The 19,756-nt window shown below is 36.4% G+C and overlaps 2 protein-coding genes across 4 annotated transcripts in view; one reads left to right on the top strand and one right to left on the bottom strand.

The window, feature by feature from the left end:
- Positions 1-2,449: 2,449 nt before the first annotated feature.
- Positions 2,450-8,490, bottom strand: LOC107656252 (UPF0536 protein C12orf66 homolog). The gene is made up of 3 exons (XM_016444009.1): positions 8,031-8,490; positions 6,449-6,737; positions 2,450-3,449 (listed from the first exon to the last, which is right to left on the bottom strand). The coding sequence occupies exons 1-3, from the start codon at positions 8,269-8,271 to the stop codon at positions 2,630-2,632; spliced, it is 1,350 nt and encodes a 449-aa protein (XP_016299495.1). The 5' UTR covers positions 8,272-8,490; the 3' UTR covers positions 2,450-2,629.
- Positions 8,491-8,929: 439 nt separating this feature from the next.
- Positions 8,930-19,756, top strand: part of ipo8 (importin 8) — a 16,535-nt gene continuing 5,708 nt past the window's right edge. Inside the window, exons 1-20 of one of the 3 annotated variants that reach the window (XM_016444080.1) lie at positions 8,930-9,138; positions 10,072-10,153; positions 10,289-10,445; positions 10,521-10,679; positions 11,379-11,535; positions 11,621-11,710; positions 11,794-11,888; positions 12,092-12,176; positions 13,038-13,172; positions 13,244-13,343; positions 14,372-14,448; positions 14,765-14,881; positions 14,974-15,063; positions 16,298-16,463; positions 16,925-17,085; positions 17,160-17,285; positions 18,315-18,390; positions 18,886-19,011; positions 19,247-19,344; positions 19,453-19,548. In XM_016444080.1, coding sequence (XP_016299566.1) covers positions 9,055-9,138; positions 10,072-10,153; positions 10,289-10,445; positions 10,521-10,679; positions 11,379-11,535; positions 11,621-11,710; positions 11,794-11,888; positions 12,092-12,176; positions 13,038-13,172; positions 13,244-13,343; positions 14,372-14,448; positions 14,765-14,881; positions 14,974-15,063; positions 16,298-16,463; positions 16,925-17,085; positions 17,160-17,285; positions 18,315-18,390; positions 18,886-19,011; positions 19,247-19,344; positions 19,453-19,548 — 2,277 coding nt within the window. In that variant the 5' untranslated portion in view covers positions 8,930-9,054. Of the gene's footprint in view, positions 9,139-10,071; positions 10,154-10,288; positions 10,446-10,520; positions 10,680-11,378; positions 11,536-11,620; positions 11,711-11,793; positions 11,889-12,091; positions 12,177-12,290; positions 12,426-13,037; positions 13,173-13,243; positions 13,344-14,371; positions 14,449-14,764; positions 14,882-14,973; positions 15,064-16,297; positions 16,464-16,924; positions 17,086-17,159; positions 17,286-18,314; positions 18,391-18,885; positions 19,012-19,246; positions 19,345-19,452; positions 19,549-19,756 lie in introns of all 3 variants that reach the window. The other 2 variants (XM_016444082.1, XM_016444081.1) reach the window with 2 other exon arrangements.

Here is a 19,756-nt window from a genome sequence, read left to right as displayed (position 1 = left end):
TGTGTGTGTGTGTGTGTGTGTGTGTGTGTGTGTGTGAAACGAGGGTGTGTAAATATGCATGAAGGTGAGGTGAGTTGTTTTACAACTGAACGGCCTTGTTTCACTTTTTTATACACTAACAATGATTGTTTTTCCACTTTTTTGACTGCTGCTTTTACGTTTTTCTACCTGTTCTATTTTTTTACCTTCATTTCTTACTGGCGCTCTTTCATATGACTGCGACCGCTTGTCGGTCCAACGCCCACCTTTTTGTCCTTTTCCAAGCAATGTGAATATCTATGATTATCGCCCCACCCTCCTACACACACATACACACACACACACACACACACACACACTGTGTTCACATGAAAGTGCCTTTCAGGATGCATGTTGAATGCAGGAGCCTGGTCTGCCAAGGGTGTGTGCTCCCATCGCTCTCTGAAGAGTCGTTCCCCAAGTTAAATTATAATAATAATAACGCTAGAGCTCTTTCCAGATATTTAATATCCTGAACAAATAATAAATATGTACATTTAATCCATTGTGATGTCGCACTTTCATGTATAGGACTGTATTGGCATGTAGCATTAAATCATGTTCCAGTGCATTTTAAAATGTGTCGAAACTGAATGTCTTTGAAATAAAGGAAAGTTAATATGTCTCAAAAATGGTGCATTGTAATTTTTTGTTGGTATATTTCAGTTTAGTGATGGATTGACGCATACTAAAACTAAACGGTGAGTAAAAAGCATATGATGATCTACAATCACAGAGACTGTGCACCCAAAAATAACATTTTGTTATTATTACCATTTTATACAAACCACTCCTCTATAGAACATAAAAGATGAATGATTGTGAAGGATTTTAGTGCACTGTTCCTTTAAACATTACAATCCATCTGCCTGGATCCATGTTTTGTACACTAATAATAACCTGTCCTCTTATTTCAGTCTTGCCGTTAAAAATGTAGGAAGATTCGAGGATGCTTTTATGGCTCATACAGGAGTGGAGGTCACAGTCTTTTAGCAAGGAATCATTTCCCATCATGCACCTTAACTTGGCAGATTCTAAAGTGGAGGTAAAATTATAGATATTAGACATTCAATGCGGTCCAAAAGTCTTAGACCACTTTTTATTTTGCATTTTAATATAATACTACTGCTATTTCATGTTGAATTGAAAATGCAATGTGAATATCATAATATATATTTAGTTTGTTCCTTTTGCTTTAGCTGCGTGAACAATTTTGTGTAAAACCTGCTAATCATGTTCTCCAGCATGATTTAAGTTTTCTTTTTAATTTTACATCACAGCATTTCTTGGTTAATTTTAAATTTGATTTTGAATCCAGATTTTTAATGTGATCTCAGACCTTTGGACCCCACGGTGGTTTCAGATTTGCTTATGTTTTGTGAGCTTGTTTTCACTGTCTTGTGTTATGGGTATAAAGCTATCAATCTTTAATGTTTTGATTTATATTAATCTTCATCCATTTTTCAAATGCAAGCTGGGACATCCTTTCTGCTGTCCTTCAGTAAAGATGTTAACTCTCATATGTACAGCTGTGACCTATGGATTTTATTGGGTTGCAGTGAACCATAACAAGAAAATAATCAGTCGCCATTTATATCACACCGAAATCCCAAAACGTATTCACGTTTGAATAGGTATAGTTATTTTTAATTGAAATTGTGCACTGAATTACCATGAAGGTCCTGGGATTTCCAGCAGGACAATGACCATAAACACTTTAAAACGCACCCAGGAATGGTTGAAAAGAAAATGTTTCTTGAGCAGCTAATCAGCATATTAAAATGACTTCTGAAGGATCATGTGACACTGAAGAATGGAGCAATGATGCTGAAAATTCAGCTTTGCCAACAAGTTATTTTAATATATTACCGTTTCAACAATATTACTGTTTTACTGGATTTTGATCAAATATGCAACCTTTGTGAGAATAAGACTTTTCAAAAATATGAAAAATCTTACAAACCTTCAAGCTTTCAAACAGTACTATAGATCACATTGAATGCCAATTGAAGAGGCTCTTTGAATCAATAAGAATTTGAAGCTGAAGTAATTCAGTAGATTTAATTTTGTTAATCACTGCAACCCAAAGAAATGCACATGTGCAATCAAAACGTTTTTTTATCCATAATTATTTTATTCCCTAAGAGAAAGAAGTCTGTACAGTTATAGTATGACAGACAATTCCAAACTTTATTTCAGAAGTGAAAATGTGCACAATGGTCAAAAAAAGTCAAAACATTAAAACCAAAGGCTATTAAAATGCACAGCAAATTAACAATAAAAGGGGAAGGCAAATTATTTGCAGTGGGTCCCTTTCACATACGGTAAAGCAAATCCAATTGCTTAAATAACTCATTTGTGAGCACATTAAAAAAAACAAGACAGTCACGGCTGTGATATTCGTCTTTGGTCTGAAAGTGTTTGAATCATGAAGCTTTTGGACCTCTTTGGTAGCTGTTCAAAGGGAAAAGAATAAAATGGTTTATATTCGACGAGTTTTAGCAGCACAGTGAATAAAAGCGCAACAGCAACTGATATCGAGGTAAATGTCCTTTTAAAATAAACTATATTTGGGGTGAAAAATAGTATATATTGATAAATATGAAAGAGTTCAGCCCTTGGAGCCTGGTTTGAGTGTAGTGAAGGGTTTGGTGTTCCTCAGCGATCCCGTCAGCTCCTGCAGGAATGCCACGATGTTCGTGTCCCTCTCTGACTTCCTCCCGTCAAAGATCACCACCACAGTGAAGTGCGGCTCGGGCCGTGCAAGGAAGTAGGTGCTCTGGACTTTATCATCATAAAAGTGGACCACCTTATCCAAAGCGTTGAGCTCCGTGGAGCGGTCGCTCATGATCATGATGACATTGGGCCAATGCGTGACCGGCCTTTCTCCGCCAGGAAGCGACACGACGGCTGGAAACTGGTCCACACCTTTAGGAGCTTCACGGTAAGAGTGCGGATGGTGGTATCCGTGTCCCTGAAAGCTCTCGGAGCCACGGTTGTCGAAGACCAAGGAGACATTCGAAGCGTCGTGCTTGCGAATGAAGCCCGAGATCTTGCCGAAGTAATCTAGGGAGGTGCGAGCCGTCAGGGTTTTCATTTCGGACTGTGACGTTTGGCGGCTCAGAGCCTCGTGGAAGTAGAAGCTGAACTTTGCTTGGAGCGTCGCCTGAAGGCGCTGCAGCCACAGGTAGAGGTGTGGCAGCTGCATGGCCTTCTGGGATTGGCCTCCGAAAAGGTGTTTCCTGGTTTCTCTTTGCCGCTCGAACACCTGACCCCATGCCTGAAGTTTGGAATGGGCGCCATGCAGATTCAGCAGAGATGGCAGGAAATGCCACTCGGAGATCTGCGCCTGGCATCGTAACAGCTGCGTCAACACGTCCACCTCCACCTGGAAGCTGCTCTCAAGACGGCTCAGGATTGGATGGTGGAATCTAAAAGAAACAAAATGGCACAAAATTAGGGCTGTACAATGTATCGAAATGGTTTAATGCAATAGGCAAAATGCAAAGGATAATAACGTAATGTGCTGCAGAATTCAAAGTGAAGCGCGCTACTGTTCATTTACACACTGTACAAAAATTATTTTTTTCAATTATTGATTTTTTTTTTCCTTTACACACTACAGAATTATTTAATTATTTTTATATAATTATTATTTTAAATTAAAATAAAAAATATTAAGTACGTTTTAAAGTAGTTTATCAGTTTCAACTTCAAAATGTGTAATTTTTGTAAAATTATCAAATACATAATTACTTTACAGTAGTCGTTTTATTGTAATATTTATTTAATATTTTAATGTAGTAATAATAATCACAATAAAAATAATTATTTTATAGTCATTAAATTGGTCAAAAAGCTATGGGAATGAGGCTTATGAAAACATAATTTGGAAGAAATATATATATTTTTAAATTCTGTTCACTTTATGGTTGTGGAAAGAGATTTAAGTTGGTTCTTGTAAAAAGTAACCCAAGTGTATTTCCAAAATTGTTCAACTCTTAAACCCTGGTTTCACAGACAGGGTTTAGACTAAACCAGGATTAGGTCATAGTTCAATTAGGACATTTAAGTCATTTTTCATAAACATGCCTTAGAAAACACATTACTGGTGTGCATCTTGAGACAAAACAAAGGCACTGATATATTTTAAGATCAGTCAGTGCAAGTTTCTTTCAGTTGACACAGCTCAGACTTACATTTTATTCTGGAACTAGGCTTAAGCCTTGTCTGTGAAACCGGGGGTAAAAGGATGGTTCACACTAAAAAAAAAAAGTTATTTTTGATTTTTTGAATCATTTTAAATGCAGATGCACTCCTCAGCAAACAACCAACTAAATCTAAAATTATTAATTATTTCCAAATATTGCTATTCAAATCATCTTGAGAAAATTCCTGTATGTTTTCATAGTTTTACAATAATTTTATTCTATAATATATCTTGGAGAAAAAAATATCGCAATAGAATTTGTTTTCAATATCGTGCAGCCCTACGTGAAATGGAACTCTGATATTAATACAAGATGGTGGATGATTGTCAACATCTCTGTAATCCTGCGATCTGTGTGTCCCGTTTGTGTTTGAGCAAGCGACGCCTCGCCAGCTTGTTCTCTTTGCTCATTAGTGCTGGAGAAAGTCATGAATACTGCAGGCCGGCAGGGAGCTCATTACATCTCCTGCATTCAGCAGCAGCGTGAAAATTCTTCACCCCTGACTGATCATTAATTACATGTCTTAGCAGGCAGCCGGAAAGAGAGCATGAGGAAATGACAGAGAGAGAAAGAAAAGTGAGCTTCTTCATAAAAAAGGCTGGCAGAAGAGTACTTTCTATTACGGTTTAATTCTGAGATAAGCCATTTGTAAATCCTGTTACTGTGAGAACGTCCTGACCAGCACAACACGCCAACCAATAGTGAGAGTTTCGGGCGGGGCTATCTGTTTTACCAGCCAATGGAAGATGGGGAGTGTTTGAGGAAACCTGTTTGGAAATCATTTTTGCAACACAAAGATTCACATTTAAATCACATTTTCTCTGTAGGCCAGCAGACATTTAATTGAGTTCACAGCTGATTTCTCAAGGTCAGCCTCTGCAGACCCTCTGTAGCGTCACACTGCTGGCAAGAGCCGAATCTCTGCTAAGCACTTGGCTGACTGATTAATTGATCAGATAACATTTGTGAGATCTCGTCTCTTCTACTCCAGCGATGACTCAACATTTGGCACCCTTCCTTCCTTCCATCTCTCTCTCTCTTCCTTTAGTGAAGAGCAGAGTTCACCTTGAGCAGTCAGTGGGAGCGCTCGGCTTCAGATGTCATTAACCAGGTGCTGGGCTCACATACTGCTTTATCATACATCACTTGTCCTCACACTATAACATGATTTCTGCTAGAACAACCTTGTAATTTAAAGGTCAATTTAAGTAGTTTTTCAACTTGCGTCCCTTTTTCAGGATACTGTATTTTAAAGATAATTTTGTAAAATCCAAATGAGCTTCGAGAACAGATTTTTTCAAACTTCTTGTGATTTTTTTCAAACCAAATGAGAAGAGATTTTTTTGGAAAGGGCTTGAACAATATTTCGTGAACTTGTATCTATCGCTATTTTTTTATGCCACTATATATTAATATAATGTAAAAAAATATATATATATATATATATGTATATGTGCTACATTTAAAGGTGCATTTGATGTCTTTTTTTAAAGCATATGGCAAAAAAAATATATATTATTTGCCATATGCTTTAAAAAAAGACATCAAATGCACCTTTAAATGTAGCACATTTTCCTTCAGCAGCTCCATTTGTTTATAAGGAAATTATTGGTAATTTTGTATAAGCTCATTTCTGAGTAATTAATTAAAAATCGAATTAAACATATATATTTAATAATTCATGGTATTTATTATTTTTAGTTTAATAATTATTATTTTATTTAATAATAGTGAAGCTGTATCCTTTAAATAAAACTTATAAAATACTTATATATACATACAGATGCTTTTATCAAAACTTAATTTAATTTAAATGCACCTCATTAATTAATCCATTTTCTGTTCAAGTCCATTTCTGAGTAAAGATTTTAAAAGAATTCTCATTTTAAATTACTTTTATTTTTGTTTACTCTGAGGTGGACATGGGCTTTCATACTTTTTCTATTCCATGTGTTTTGGGTGTAAAAAAATAAAATAAATAAATAAAGGGTAAATGTGAGCAAGGTGAGCCACAGCTCCCTCTGCTGGCATGGATAACACACAACAACACAGAGACCCTCGCAACACACACACACAGAATGATCCTCATAATCTAAAACCATTCGTAGACCATTTCAGTAATATACAAAATGACCATTGTTTTTAATAATTGTAATGATTCTAAAACGACTCAATGAAGCATTTGCACACACAGCATCAGCGCCGCCCCTGTTTCTCACCTGGAACTGTACTTCTGCAGAATGCTCTCCAGCGTGCTCACGAGCTCCTCAGAGTTCACAGTCTTCTGGCTGCCCAGAGAATGCATCTTCTCGTAGAAGTCAGCGATCTCCATCCTGGCCTGCGTAAAGTGACACAGCTGCTCTGACAAATGGGGCAGGAGATCCTCCAGGTTGGGAGTGGAACCTCCGGATGTGTGGCGGCCCATGGAGACCACCTTCTTCAGTTCGTTGTTCAGGGACGTATAGATGGTTCTGATGGAATCCTTGCGGCTGAAGAATGACTGACCACCTGCATGATACACATACTTTAATATGGTGGCATTAAAACAATACAATGCAGGAGGCACTTCTAGTGTTTCAGCTTGAATATTAATTCAATAACAGAACACACAGATGGAGATGCATTATGTATGACCACATGGCACCATCTGCTGTATTTCAATTATACTACCCTGTCACACAGGGTCCAAAAAATAACATACATTACATTGGCTTGGTACATGAACAGTACCATCCAGTGTTTTTTGGACTTGGATCAGGGTAATACCACGTTTTTGGCATATTCGAAACATGACATTACCATGGTACATGTAGGGTAATGCTATTTTTTTCTCTATGGCTTGTTATGGCACATAAAAAAAAGCATGGTATTATCCTGGCAAAGGTCCAAAAAACATCATCTTGCCATGATGTTACTGAATTACTAGCATAATCAGAAAGTGTTACCATCTGATACCTGTGGAAGCTGATTTCCATCACGTAAGAAAAATATCATGCTCTGGTAAATCAAGTTTTACCCAAAGTCAAATTTAATCAAGTTTTACATAAAAAAATAAAATAAAATTCATGAGATACTGTCATAATTATGTCAAATCACATTAAAATTTAAAATGATGTATTATGACGTAAAAGCGGAATTTGAGATAAATGGAAACATTAAGTGATAAGTGAAAAGTTATAATTATGACAAATCACAAATAATTATGTATTGGCATTAAATATCAAATTTGAGATAGTCAATTACAACAAATCATAATTATGATATAATTACAATTATGTGTTATGAAAAAATGTCAATTATAACATGTCAAATGTTTTGTCAACTTTATAGCTTTGTTGTGATTATGACTTAATTTTGACTGTCAATTATGACTTGTCATAATTGACGTCAGTTCTTATGTTTAAATTATGACCTTTTATCTCATAATTTCGACTTTCAATTTCATAATTATGACTTGGTATCTCAATGTTTACTTTCTCATCATTTTGACAGTCATAATGTTTATTTTCCATCTCATAACTGTGACCTGAAATCTCATATTTTGTGTCAATTTCACCGTTTTACCTCAATTTTATTGTTTAATATCAATTTCGACTTAATCTCATAATTGTTATTTTAATTTATCCATTTATATCTTATAATTCTGACTTTATCTCAGAATTGTGTGTCGATATCTGTAATCCATACTTATAATTTTGACTTTTATGTCATCATTTTTATTTAATAATTTTATTTTTTTCTTGTGTGGAGGAAATGGGCTCCACGGTAGCACCAGCAGATTTGGAAATGCTTCTCTCACACCTAGTTTCTGCCCGAGGAAAGTCATGTTGTGGTAGGCTTTCTCCGCGGCTGCCAGGTGTGCGAGAGCGGCCAGCAGGGACGCCCAGATGGCCCCCGCGCTCTTACTGGCGTCCTTCTCCTTCTCCACATAATCCTTCGCTCTGTCGAACCAGAACATCCCGAGCTGAGTGAAGAAACTCTCGAGCACGGCTCGCTCTTTTGGAACCGGCCGGAGCTCATCGTCGCGCTGCGTGTCACACATGATGACAGTGAGAATCAGCGCAGTTCCACTTGCAGCTGCCGCACATTCACGCGACAGCGTTATTAAACTGTTTGATGCGCGCGTTATGTTGTGTCCGACAGTCGCGGTCGCTGGAAAAGACCAAAATTAATCACACCATCGAAATTAAGCGATTCAAACGGTTTTCTGTTGGTAAAATGCACATTCTTGGTGCTAAACGCCACCATGACACTTTTCAATGACAACACTACGGCACATCAAAGGAGACAATAAGTATATATACGAAACGCGCATCCTATACAAGAAATGGTTCAAACTTGATTTTAAATATAAACTATTTGTTATATCTCTATATCTATTCATTAAACCTTATTATATTGCAAAGACTCAGTAGCAAAATAAAAAAGCTGTCGAAACAATTTGTTTTAGTCAATAATTCAAAACTATTCAGAATAAACTTACATTTATAAACCTGTAACAAATGTATATACATTCTGAATAGTGGCATATACTTTTAGATTTTAAGTGCAATTTTTAATTCTAAATAGGCCGCCATTTAGATGCAGTTTAAATGTTTACATCACAGTCATAATAAAAAAGGTCCCTTTAATTTTTCGCGTGGGCAGCAGTTGTCATGCCAGCTTCTGCCGTAAACGTTTCGCTTCGGCTTTGTTCTTTGCGACGCTGACAGTCGGTCGCCGGCAGACTGGGGCAGGGCTGCTTGTAAGATCGGAGACAACTGATCGTCCACGCATCTGTCCGATAGTCCAAATTTATTCAGATTAATCCATCGCATCGGGTCTAATGGATCCCAATCGAATCATACAGGCTCTGAAGGGCACCATAGACCCGAATCTCAGGCTAGCGGCTGAGAATGAACTCAACCAGGTCAGTGAACCATCTAGAGAAGTTTGATGTTTCTCTAGGAAACACAAACACCATAAGAGCAGAGATGCTTTCAGTGAATATTCTAAGTTAGGGCCTGATTTTAATGCATAAGGCAGGTTCATGTTTAATTAGTCACTATTTTATCTTTGTTTACTATTTAGATGGTTGATTTTGTTTGTATAATGTTGCAAACTAGTTGCATTGCATCAAGGCATCAGTGTGCAACAACAGAGGCAAATGCCTATTTAAAATAATATTTGTGACCTGTGCTTTATTCTAAGATCTGGTCTGGTTTAGTCTTGATGCCAGAGAGAGAGAAATAAAAAACCTAATACCCCTAATGAATGAGGTGCAATGTGCACTACTACAGAGTTTATAGGTGTTATACTGCGATATGATATTTTTCATTGTGTCCTGATTCTGCTGCATGTAAATCACCATTGCAGACCACTGATGCAATTCGGTGCAATCTGCACTCTGTGCAAAGTGCTCTATACAAAGTCAGTTCTCTTCTAGATAAACTCGAATGTGTTTGGGAGAGCTGATGTGCCTGCATACAAAAAGCGTACAATTTCTTTTTAATGAATTAGTTTCATTATTTCAGTTCTTTGCATTATATTTGACATCCAATCGGTTGTTTGTTATATTTGTTATGAAGAGGATTTAATGATATTTTCTCACTATAAGCTATTTCAGTAATTCTGAATTATTGGATACAGGTAGCATGAAACCAACAATTTTGTGTGATAATGTAATAATTTTGGAGCTATATTGGGTCGCCACTTGATCTCGGTCCTGATGAAAAGCCAGTTGAGAATCACTGAGAACAGTGACACTTGAGTCCAGATAGACCATGTAGGATCGCAGATTGCTAATGTTTGCAAAAAATCAAAGTCATCAGTCTCTTGAATTTCTTTTTTTTTTTTTTTTCAGTCTTACAAGATCATCAACTTCGCCCCAACTCTGCTGCAGATCATTGTGTCGGACCAGGTGGAGTTTCCTGTGCGACAGGCAGGTGAGAGCTCCTATTTTTATACCTTTAGAAATGACTGATTAATCAAGCTGAGATTCTGAATCTGAATGACCCAAGTGGAATCATTCTGGATTGAGATCTTTCCCTTTACCGTTAGTCATTATATTCTTCCTCTAGCTGCCATCTACCTGAAGAACATGGTGAGTCAGTACTGGCAGGACCGAGAGCCCACTCTGGGGGAGGTGGTGTTTCCTTTCAACATTCATGAGAACGATCGCGGACAGATCCGAGAAAACATGGTGGAGGCCATTATTCGCTGTCCAGAGTCCTTAAGGTGAGTCAGTTGTGCAAGTACGGCATTTTTGCAGGTGTTATTGCTTGAAAATGACTTTTTTTTGTCGGTTGGCAGGGCTCAGTTGACAGTATGCTTGCGTGCCATAATAAAACACGACTTTCCTGGACGGTGGACGGGCGTAGTGGACAAAATTAATCTGTATCTGCAGTCACAGAACAGTGGGAGCTGGTACGGGAGTCTGCTCGCTCTTTACCAACTCGTCAAAAACTATGAGTGAGTGAACCACAAGATTTTTGTTTCTCTTAAGGATATTTCACAGTTTAGTCATGTCATAATTGTCACCCTCAAATCAGATTGAGGTTAAAGGAATAGTTCACTCAAAAATGAACTGTCAAAATACAATTCCATAATCCATAATAATGCTTCCTCCAGTGAAAAAGTCCATTCTCCTTTGTCGTCAAACTTCAGAATCCACCAACATATTTGTTTTGAAGTGTTTTCTTGATGCTTGATGTGTGCATATTTCTCTCCTGATTCAGATGAGACAACTTTTTTCACTGGACAAAGCAATATTATGGATAGAGGACTCATATTTTAACATGAAGCAACAGTTTGATTTAATGATGGATTTGTTCATTTTCCAAATACACAGATTTTTAACTTCACATGACTTTGGACTGATGGACTGGAGTCGTGTGGATTGCTTGTGTATTATTGTGATGTTTTTATCAGCTGTTTGGACTCTCATTCTGACGGCACCCATTCACTACAGAGGATCCACTGGTGAGCAAGTGATGTAATGCTCCAAATCTGTTCTGATGAAAAAAACAAACTCATTTGGTTGGCCTGAAGTTAAGCAAATTGCCCCAAAATTGTAATTCTTGGGTGAACTATTCCTTTGAATCAGAGGTCTATGAAAGAGTAAATTGAAATATGTATGAAAGTTGATCATTATGGTTCTGTGGTGGTCAGGTTTAAGAAGGCTGAGGAGCGGGACCCCCTGTTGGCTGCAATGCAGATCTTCTTGCCACGGATCCAGCAACTCATCACTCAACTCCTGTCTGATGCCACCTTCATCTCAGTTCTGATACAGAAGCAAATCCTAAAGATTTTCCATGCACTTGTACAGGTGTGTGTGAGCATTTGTTTCATTTGTTTACCAGGTTATTCCCAAGTGCTAAGTGCTAAGTCCTGGTTTGTGTTTGCATCTGCAGTATTCCCTTCCACTACAGCTGATCAATAACACCATCATGACCCACTGGATGGAGATCCTGCGGACAGTTGTGGATCGGGACGTCCCAACAGTATGTTTGGGAAGCATTTTTCCTCACAGTTAAGATCTTATTGGTAAATATGATTCCATGACTCGATGCTGAATGATTTTCAGGAGACTCTGGAAGCTGATGAGGACGATCGACCAGAACTGATCTGGTGGAAATGCAAGAAATGGGCTCTGCACATCATCACGAGAATGTTTGAGAGGTGATTAAACAAGCCAGACCACAAGCATCATTTGTGGTCACTTAAAATAGAACGAACTTTATTATAAATATATTATAAATTATATATTTGTATATTTATTATATTATATTTTGTATATTTTGATCAAAATAACTTGGAATTATATTATATTTATTATATTATATTATATTATTAATTGATTTGTGCTGATTTTCGATTCTCAGATATGGCAGTCCAGGAAATGTAACAAAAGAATATGTTGAGTTTGCTGACTTTTTCTTGAAGACTTATGCTGTAGGAATCCAGCAGGTATGAACAGCATTTGTAGTGTAAAAAAAAAAAATCAAAAATCTAATGGCATTTAAAAACAATATTATTTTGGTACCATGGTACGATGATTGCTGATCCTGTTTTTTCCTGCAGGTCTTGTTAAAAGTGATCGACCAGCACAGACAGAGGCAGTACGTGAGTCCTCGCGTCCTCCAGCAGGCTCTGAGCTACATGACTCAGGGCGTCTCGCACTCGCTCACATGGAAACAGATGAAACCGCACGTGCAGGTGGGAACCAGCATCACATGACTTCATATAAATGATGACTTTCATGCAGCTTAATATCGCTGTCTCTGCAGACTATAACTCAGGAGGTGGTGTTTCCTCTGACGACCAGAACTGATCTGGTGGAAATGCAAGAAATGGGCTCTGCACATCATCACGAGAATGTTTGAGAGGTGATTAAACAAGCCAGACCACAAGCATCATTTGTGGTCACTTAAAATAGAACGAACTTTATTGATCCCCTAATAGGAAATTCACTTTTCACAATGGCAGACTTCAAAACCGAGCAGTACCCAGCAATTATTTTGTTAATGTCAATAACTTGATTATATTATTTTTCTTATATATTAATTGTATATTTTCTATGATTATTTACAGTCATTTTTAAACCTCAATAACTTGGAATATTATATTATATTATGGAATATTGTGTATTTTTGTGTATTATATTTTGTATATTGGAGGTATATTTTGATCACAATAACTTGGAATTATATTATATTATATTTTGTACATTAATTGTATATTTTGTATAATTAATTACATAATTTTTTATCACAATAACTTGGAATATTGTGTATTTTTGTGTATTATTTTGTATATTTTGACCTGCAGGTCTTGTTAAAAGTGATCGACCAGCACAGACAGAGGCAGTACGTGAGTCCTCGCGTCCTCCAGCAGGCTCTGAGCTACATGACTCAGGGCGTCTCGCACTCGCTCACATGGAAACAGATGAAACCGCACGTGCAGGTGGGAACCAGCATCACATGACTTCATATAAATGATGACTTTCATGCAGCTTAATATCGCTGTCTCTGCAGACTATAACTCAGGAGGTGGTGTTTCCTCTGATGTGCTATAAAGATGAAGATGAAAGACTATGGCAGGAAGATCCGTATGAGTACATCCGCATGAAATTCAGTCAGTGTGCTTGGTTAATATTTTTTTTTCTCCTTGTTGCTTTGTAAAGCTTGCTTATTCTGATTATTTGGCCATTAAGTTCTCTCACTAATTTCACATATTGTCCAATTTATGACTATGAGAGAGTGTAAAAAGAGAGATGTTTTAATAGTGTTTCTGATTAAAAACCTCAATAGCATTATTACATTCCAGCTGGGAAATTCAGATGAAACAGGAAAACGGTCAGTTCAGAATTTGCTCAAAAATATACATTTTTTCATATATTAATGACTTATAAAACTAAAAAGAAAATGGTATTTAATTGTTTTTTTAATTGAATTATCTATTTATTTAATTTTGTTAATGTATATATTTATTTAGTATTTTAATACTTATTTATTTTTAACTAGATTTTCACAAATTTTTTGCCATTACGTTTATTAAAGACAGCACATCATTGCACTAATTTCATGGTTTCTCCTTGTCTCGCAACTCGTGAGTATTTGAGCATAAACACAAAGATGTTTTAATGCTTAGGTAGCCAAAATAGTGTCTGATTCAGCAAGATAGATTCATTTTTGTGAATCAGTGAATTGATCAATTCAGAACTCATTCATCAGTTCAACAATGTGTTCTCATCATCGTTCAGAAATGCCCTTATGTAAGTTTTGAATGTATTAAAATGTACAAAATAAAAACGTAGTTATTTTAATAATGTATTAAAATATTTTTAAATGAATATATTAATTATTATTTATTTACTATATATATTTTTTTATTTTAAATTCAAAATCTGATTTATTTTATTAAAATAGCTTATTTATTTTTAATATTACTAGACTTTAACAGTTTTAATTTATGCATTGAGCATTTTCAATATGGTTGACTACAATGGCTGTTTGGTTGATTATGGTTTTTCTGATGTATTTCAGTCGAGGCTGAAAAATATTGAGAACTGCCTGCTTGCAAGCAGTTTAATTTTCTGTCAGTGAATTCAGGAATAGATTGCGTAATGATATGATTGACTGATCTGTGTGGTTCTGCTGTAGATATGTATGATGATCATGTGTCCCCTGCCACGGCTGCTCAGACTCTGTTATGTACTGCAGCCAGGAAGAGGAAGGAGGTGAGTCCACCCTCAGACCGCTTTTTAACTCCAGAGCTCTTGTTTACATTCACATTCCAAAGAAGCACTCCAGACTTTCCACGAAACGCCTTTAGATCTGATCAGAATTACTTGCTAGAGATACTGGAGGGAAGCACTGTTCAAGGGAAGGATTCAGCGTGAAATAACCTCAAGTATTTCATTGCAGGTGCTGTTTTCTGCAAAAATGAACAGAGGTCACACATTCACATATGATTTAATTTCACATTTTTAGGGGTAAATGGGTTCTATCATCGCCTGTGGGTTCATGCTCTCATCCTTTCCATGTCCTTCTCAGGTCTTGCCACATATGATGGAGTTTTGCCATCAGATCCTCATGGATCCTAACACTGACCCCCGCAGGAAGGATGGAGCACTGCATGTGATCGGTACCTTGGCTCAACCCTTGCTAAAGGTTAGATTCAATAAGCAAGATCTTCTCAGTGTTCCCAATTTAATTACCAGTTTTCTGCATTAGTGTTCCTGCTTGTCTTTGTCTTTCTGCAGAAGCGGGTGTACAGGGACCAGATGGAGCTCATGTTACAAAACTATGTGTTTCCTCTGCTCAACTCTAATCTTGGCTACTTAAGGGCCCGGGTGAGTGAGTGTTTACTGCCAACCGTTTAACTGCCAGATGAAATTATTAAATGCCACTGTAACTATTTAGTAGGCATCAGTGTTTTTTAATATTATTTATATACTATTATTAGTTTTATTACTATTAGATTTATTTTTCAAATGTATTTTTTATTTTCAGTTTATTGACTTTTTTTTTTTTAGTAAATTTATTATGTGCTTTTGACATTTTTATTGTTTTTTTAATCTAAATGGTTTTAATTTTTATTTCAGTTTTAGTTTTATTTCATTTGATAATGTTAGTACTTAAACTTATTTCAGTTAACATTTCTAATTTTCGTTTAATCTATTCCATTTAATATTTATATTTTATTTTTTATTGTATGTATTTTATTTCAATTAACAAAAATGTTTTTAGTAGTTTTACAGTAGGATTGGTCAGGATGGTCAACTAATCATCTTAACAACAGACTAGTCAGTTATTGAGTTTTTCTTTACATTTAAAGTTTTCTTAATTAAAATTGTATGATTCTATTACCTTGAACTGTTGATTTGTTAAATGAACATTACTTGGATACATTCACTTCTGATAACAGATCACTCTAAATTGTAATGTAGACTCATGCATTTTCTGTAAAGCTGCTTTGAAACGATGTGTATTGTGAAAAGCGCTATACAAATAAATTTAGATTTATATTTTATTTAAATCTAAAAAATTACATTATTTTGAAAAATGTAAAGATCTTCTCAGAGAGGGTTTTGGCATGATAACTAACCATTAGACTAACTGTCAGCATGATAAAACCATCTCAGAGAAATTGTGTCCATAAATTCAACCCTCTAAAGTGGTGCCGTTACAGACATCAAAGCACCGCATTCTTAACAAAATCTCCAACAATAAATTTCAAGACAATTACTGTCAAATTTCAAATTGCCTGCTGTAAGAAATGCTCCTGTCTTGTTTTTTGTTGTTGTTGTTTTTTTGAGAACTCTAATAGTTTTGTGCAATTGAAGTTGTTAATTAGCGTGGTTATTTGTCTACTATCGTACCATTTACCCTATTAATGGTCTGTGCTCATAGTCCATTTCTGGTGGACATGACCAATTGGTCACTCAAACAACCCACGACTATTGAATTTCAGAGTATGTTTTGCCCAGTGCTTTAGCTATCAAAACTGCATCTGTCAAGAGTCCTTCAAAGCAACACTGGTTTCCATGGAGCCGTAATTCTGGTCTCTCTGCGGTGTGTGTGCAGTCGTGCTGGGTGCTGCACTCGTTCAGTCCTCTGAAGTTCCATAACGAGCTGGTCCTGAGGAACGCTGTGGAGCTGGTCAAACAGAACCTGGTGGATGACAAGGAGATGCCGGTCAAAGTGGAGGCAGCCATTGCACTGCAGATGCTGGTCAGGAACCAGGAACAAGGTTTGATGCCACACACACACACACTTTAAATGGATAGTTCACCCAAAAATGACAATTAGCTGTTATTTTGCTCACCCTCAGGCCATCCAAGATGTAGGCGACTTTTTTCTTCAGTAAAACAGTAAAGAAGGTTTTTTGCTGGTGATTCATAAAATGCAAGTCAGCGGTTTAAATAAAATAAAAGAAGCTTCAATAAATAAAAATATGTCGGCTTTGTCAAACCAAAATCATAATGAAAATACAGTAAATACGTCTACTTTCATTTGAGAACAAAAGGCAGCAGAACACTAATGGACTTATTAAGCATCAAATTAGTTTTACTAAATTAAATTGGTTTACGCTCTGTAATTGGTTTAAGTGATAAGTGGATTAACCTATTTAAATGCAAGTCTGCTGTCTGCCCGTCCAGTACTTCCATAATTCTTCCCTCTTTCTACCTTTTGTGTATTGTTTGAGTGCAGCTAAGGTCTACATGCGACCCTTCATCAAGCCTGTGATGCAGGAGCTGCTGCACATCATCAAAGAAACCGAGAACGATGACCTCACCGGTGTCATTCAGAAGATGATCTGTGAATACAGCGAGGAAGTGGCCGTCATCGCGGTGGATATGACACAGAACCTGGTACTGCACTCGCTTTATCAGTTTAGCATTAAGTAATTACAGGGTTTCATGCTAAAAGAGGTTGTTGTGCACAGGCGGAGATCTTCAGCAAGATTCTCCAGAGTGAAGAATACGAGGAAAGTGAAGATAAGACCGTGATGGCTCTGGGTATCCTCAGCACCATAGACACCATCCTCACAGTCATGGGGGACCGAAAAGAGGTTTGGACACGTGCTTAAGGCCTTTTTCATGAATTTTTAGCATGAGAAGAATACGCTACTGTTTTTTCCGATATTTTTGGGAAATAAATGAATACTTTTATTCAGCGTGGATTGATCAATGTATTTAATTAGTCGGAAGTGACAGCAAAGGCATTTATAACATTTATAATGTTACTATTTCAAATAAATGCTGTTATTAGAATGATTTCTGAAGGATCATGTAACACTGAAGACTGGAGTAATGATGCTGAAAATTCAATTTTGCCTTTACAGAAATAAATTCAGTTATTTTAAAGAAAACAGTTATTTTAAATTGTAAAAATATTTCACAATATTATTGTTTTTACTGTATTTTTGATCAAATAAATGCAGCCTTGATGAGCATAAGAGACTTCTTTCAAAAATAATTTAAAAATCATATTGCCCCCAAACTTTTAAATGATAATGTTCATTACTTGTATATCAGCTTGCAAAAACATTTAAAATTTAATTAAATTTAATTCTATTTTATTTTTACTTAAGTATTCAAAAAAATTCAGAGTTCTGCATTGGAATCATTTTTAGTGGAAAAACTAAAAATTGTTGCACATATTTCAGAATTATACAAAAGTCATTATATATTATTACATACAAATATAATATTTATATGAAAAATATTCTGGCTGCTTGTTTTCTTATAGTGAAAGTGAATGAGGTACTATTCAAAATAGGCTTCATGCATTCTTTGCATCATATTCCAAGTTTTTTGAAGTCATACACTAACTTTGTACAAGGAATGGACTGAAATGCCAGATTCATGATCAAATTGTTCTTTTGACTGATATCTTTTAAATGAATACGTTTATCCGGTTCACAAAACTGGTCTGAATGATTTGTTCACAAATTGGGCTGATCAGAATGATCATGTTTGGGTGAACGGTCTCTTTAAATTGCATCAAGATTTGTTTGAACATGAATGTTTTCTGAAAACAGAAATAAGGTTGATTTCCCCTCTCTCTCGCTCTGTTTCTCTATTTCTATCGATCTTAGATCAGTCAACAGCTGGAAGTAATATGCCTGCAGGTGATTGGTCTCGTCCTCCAGAAACCCATCATAGGTATGGCAGGTGTGTGTGTGACACTATTTTCCTGTTCAAGATTATTTATCATGGATATTTTCAGTAATAATAATTGTTTTATGTCATAAGTTACGTTAAATAATTTTAAAGAAATCCCCATAAAGATGCGTTCACACTGATAGCGATTTGCAGTAACACAGCAAAGTTTTCAATCAGAGTTGAGGAAAATTTGAACTTTGTGAGTTTATGCAAATATAGCAATGAGATGAACTACCACCCAACTACCAATGGGAGTGAAGACAGTAGAGATGCAGTTACATACTGTAGTTGCTTGTCAAACTCCAGCGATTTAATCTGTCAGTTTGAACGCCTCTTACAAAAAATTGCAACATTTGTCCACATGGTGGAGCTTGGAAGGAAAATTTCAATATCAGTACGTTTTAAATATGTAATGTATATATCGTTTAGCGATCTTTCACTGTCCTCAGAACATCCTGTCTCTGTTTCAGGAGCGATCAATCACATTCTCTCTGTCTTTTTCAGAGTTTTATGAGGAGATCTTGTCGCTGGCGTTTGGACTCACCTGTTATTCCATCTCCCCTCAGATGTGGCAGCTGTTGGGGGTCCTGTACGACGTCTTCCAGCATGACTGCTTTGACTACTTCACAGGTCTCAGACACGCATGTAGCTCAGATACCTCACCTGTGGCGTAAAACGCAGCCGAGCGCCAAGCTCAGACTTGATCTCTCTGCTCCACCTTAAGCTATAAATCATGTCATGATTGAACTAGGTTGAAAGAGTCATTAAGTTGATGGATGTGCGTGTTTATGAGAGTCTTTTGAAAATGATTGACGCAATATTGAGTACATGGTTAATGATGTGATATATTACCCTGTTGATGCAGATATGATGCCCCTCTTGCACAATTATGTTACCGTGGACACAAATATGCTGCTGTCAGACCCCAAATACCTAGAGGTCATTTACACCATGTGCAAAAAGGTCTTAATATGCATTTCCTCTATTACATTTTTCCATTTAAAGTGCTTTTTTTTTTGTCATTCTTCCATATGCATTTGGCATTTGACCTTTTGACCTCTCACCCCCCAGGTCCTAACTAGTGATGCTGGGGAAGACCCAGAATGCCATGCTGCCAAACTTCTAGAGGTCATTATATTACAGTGTCGTGGACGCGGCATTGACCAGGTGAGTTGTGAGTGTGGGTTGATATATATATATGTAAATTTAGGTGTGTTTTGTCATGTATTCATTTTGTGTGTCAGGACCAGTGTTATTTTTGTATTTTTTGATATACTATTTTATTTTTTATTAATATTTTAAATTAGCTTTTCAGTAATATTTAACATTTTAGTTTAATTTTTATTCGTTTTGTTACGTTCTTTTTTTTTTTTTT

This window comes from Sinocyclocheilus anshuiensis, unplaced genomic scaffold (assembly GCF_001515605.1).
Source record: "Sinocyclocheilus anshuiensis isolate Anshui unplaced genomic scaffold, SAMN03320099.WGS_v1.1 scaffold183, whole genome shotgun sequence".
In the NCBI taxonomy this organism is placed as follows: Eukaryota; Metazoa; Chordata; class Actinopteri; order Cypriniformes; family Cyprinidae; genus Sinocyclocheilus; species Sinocyclocheilus anshuiensis.
The sequence above is the reverse complement of the archived record's forward strand: the minus strand, read 5'-3'. Positions and strand labels throughout refer to the sequence as shown.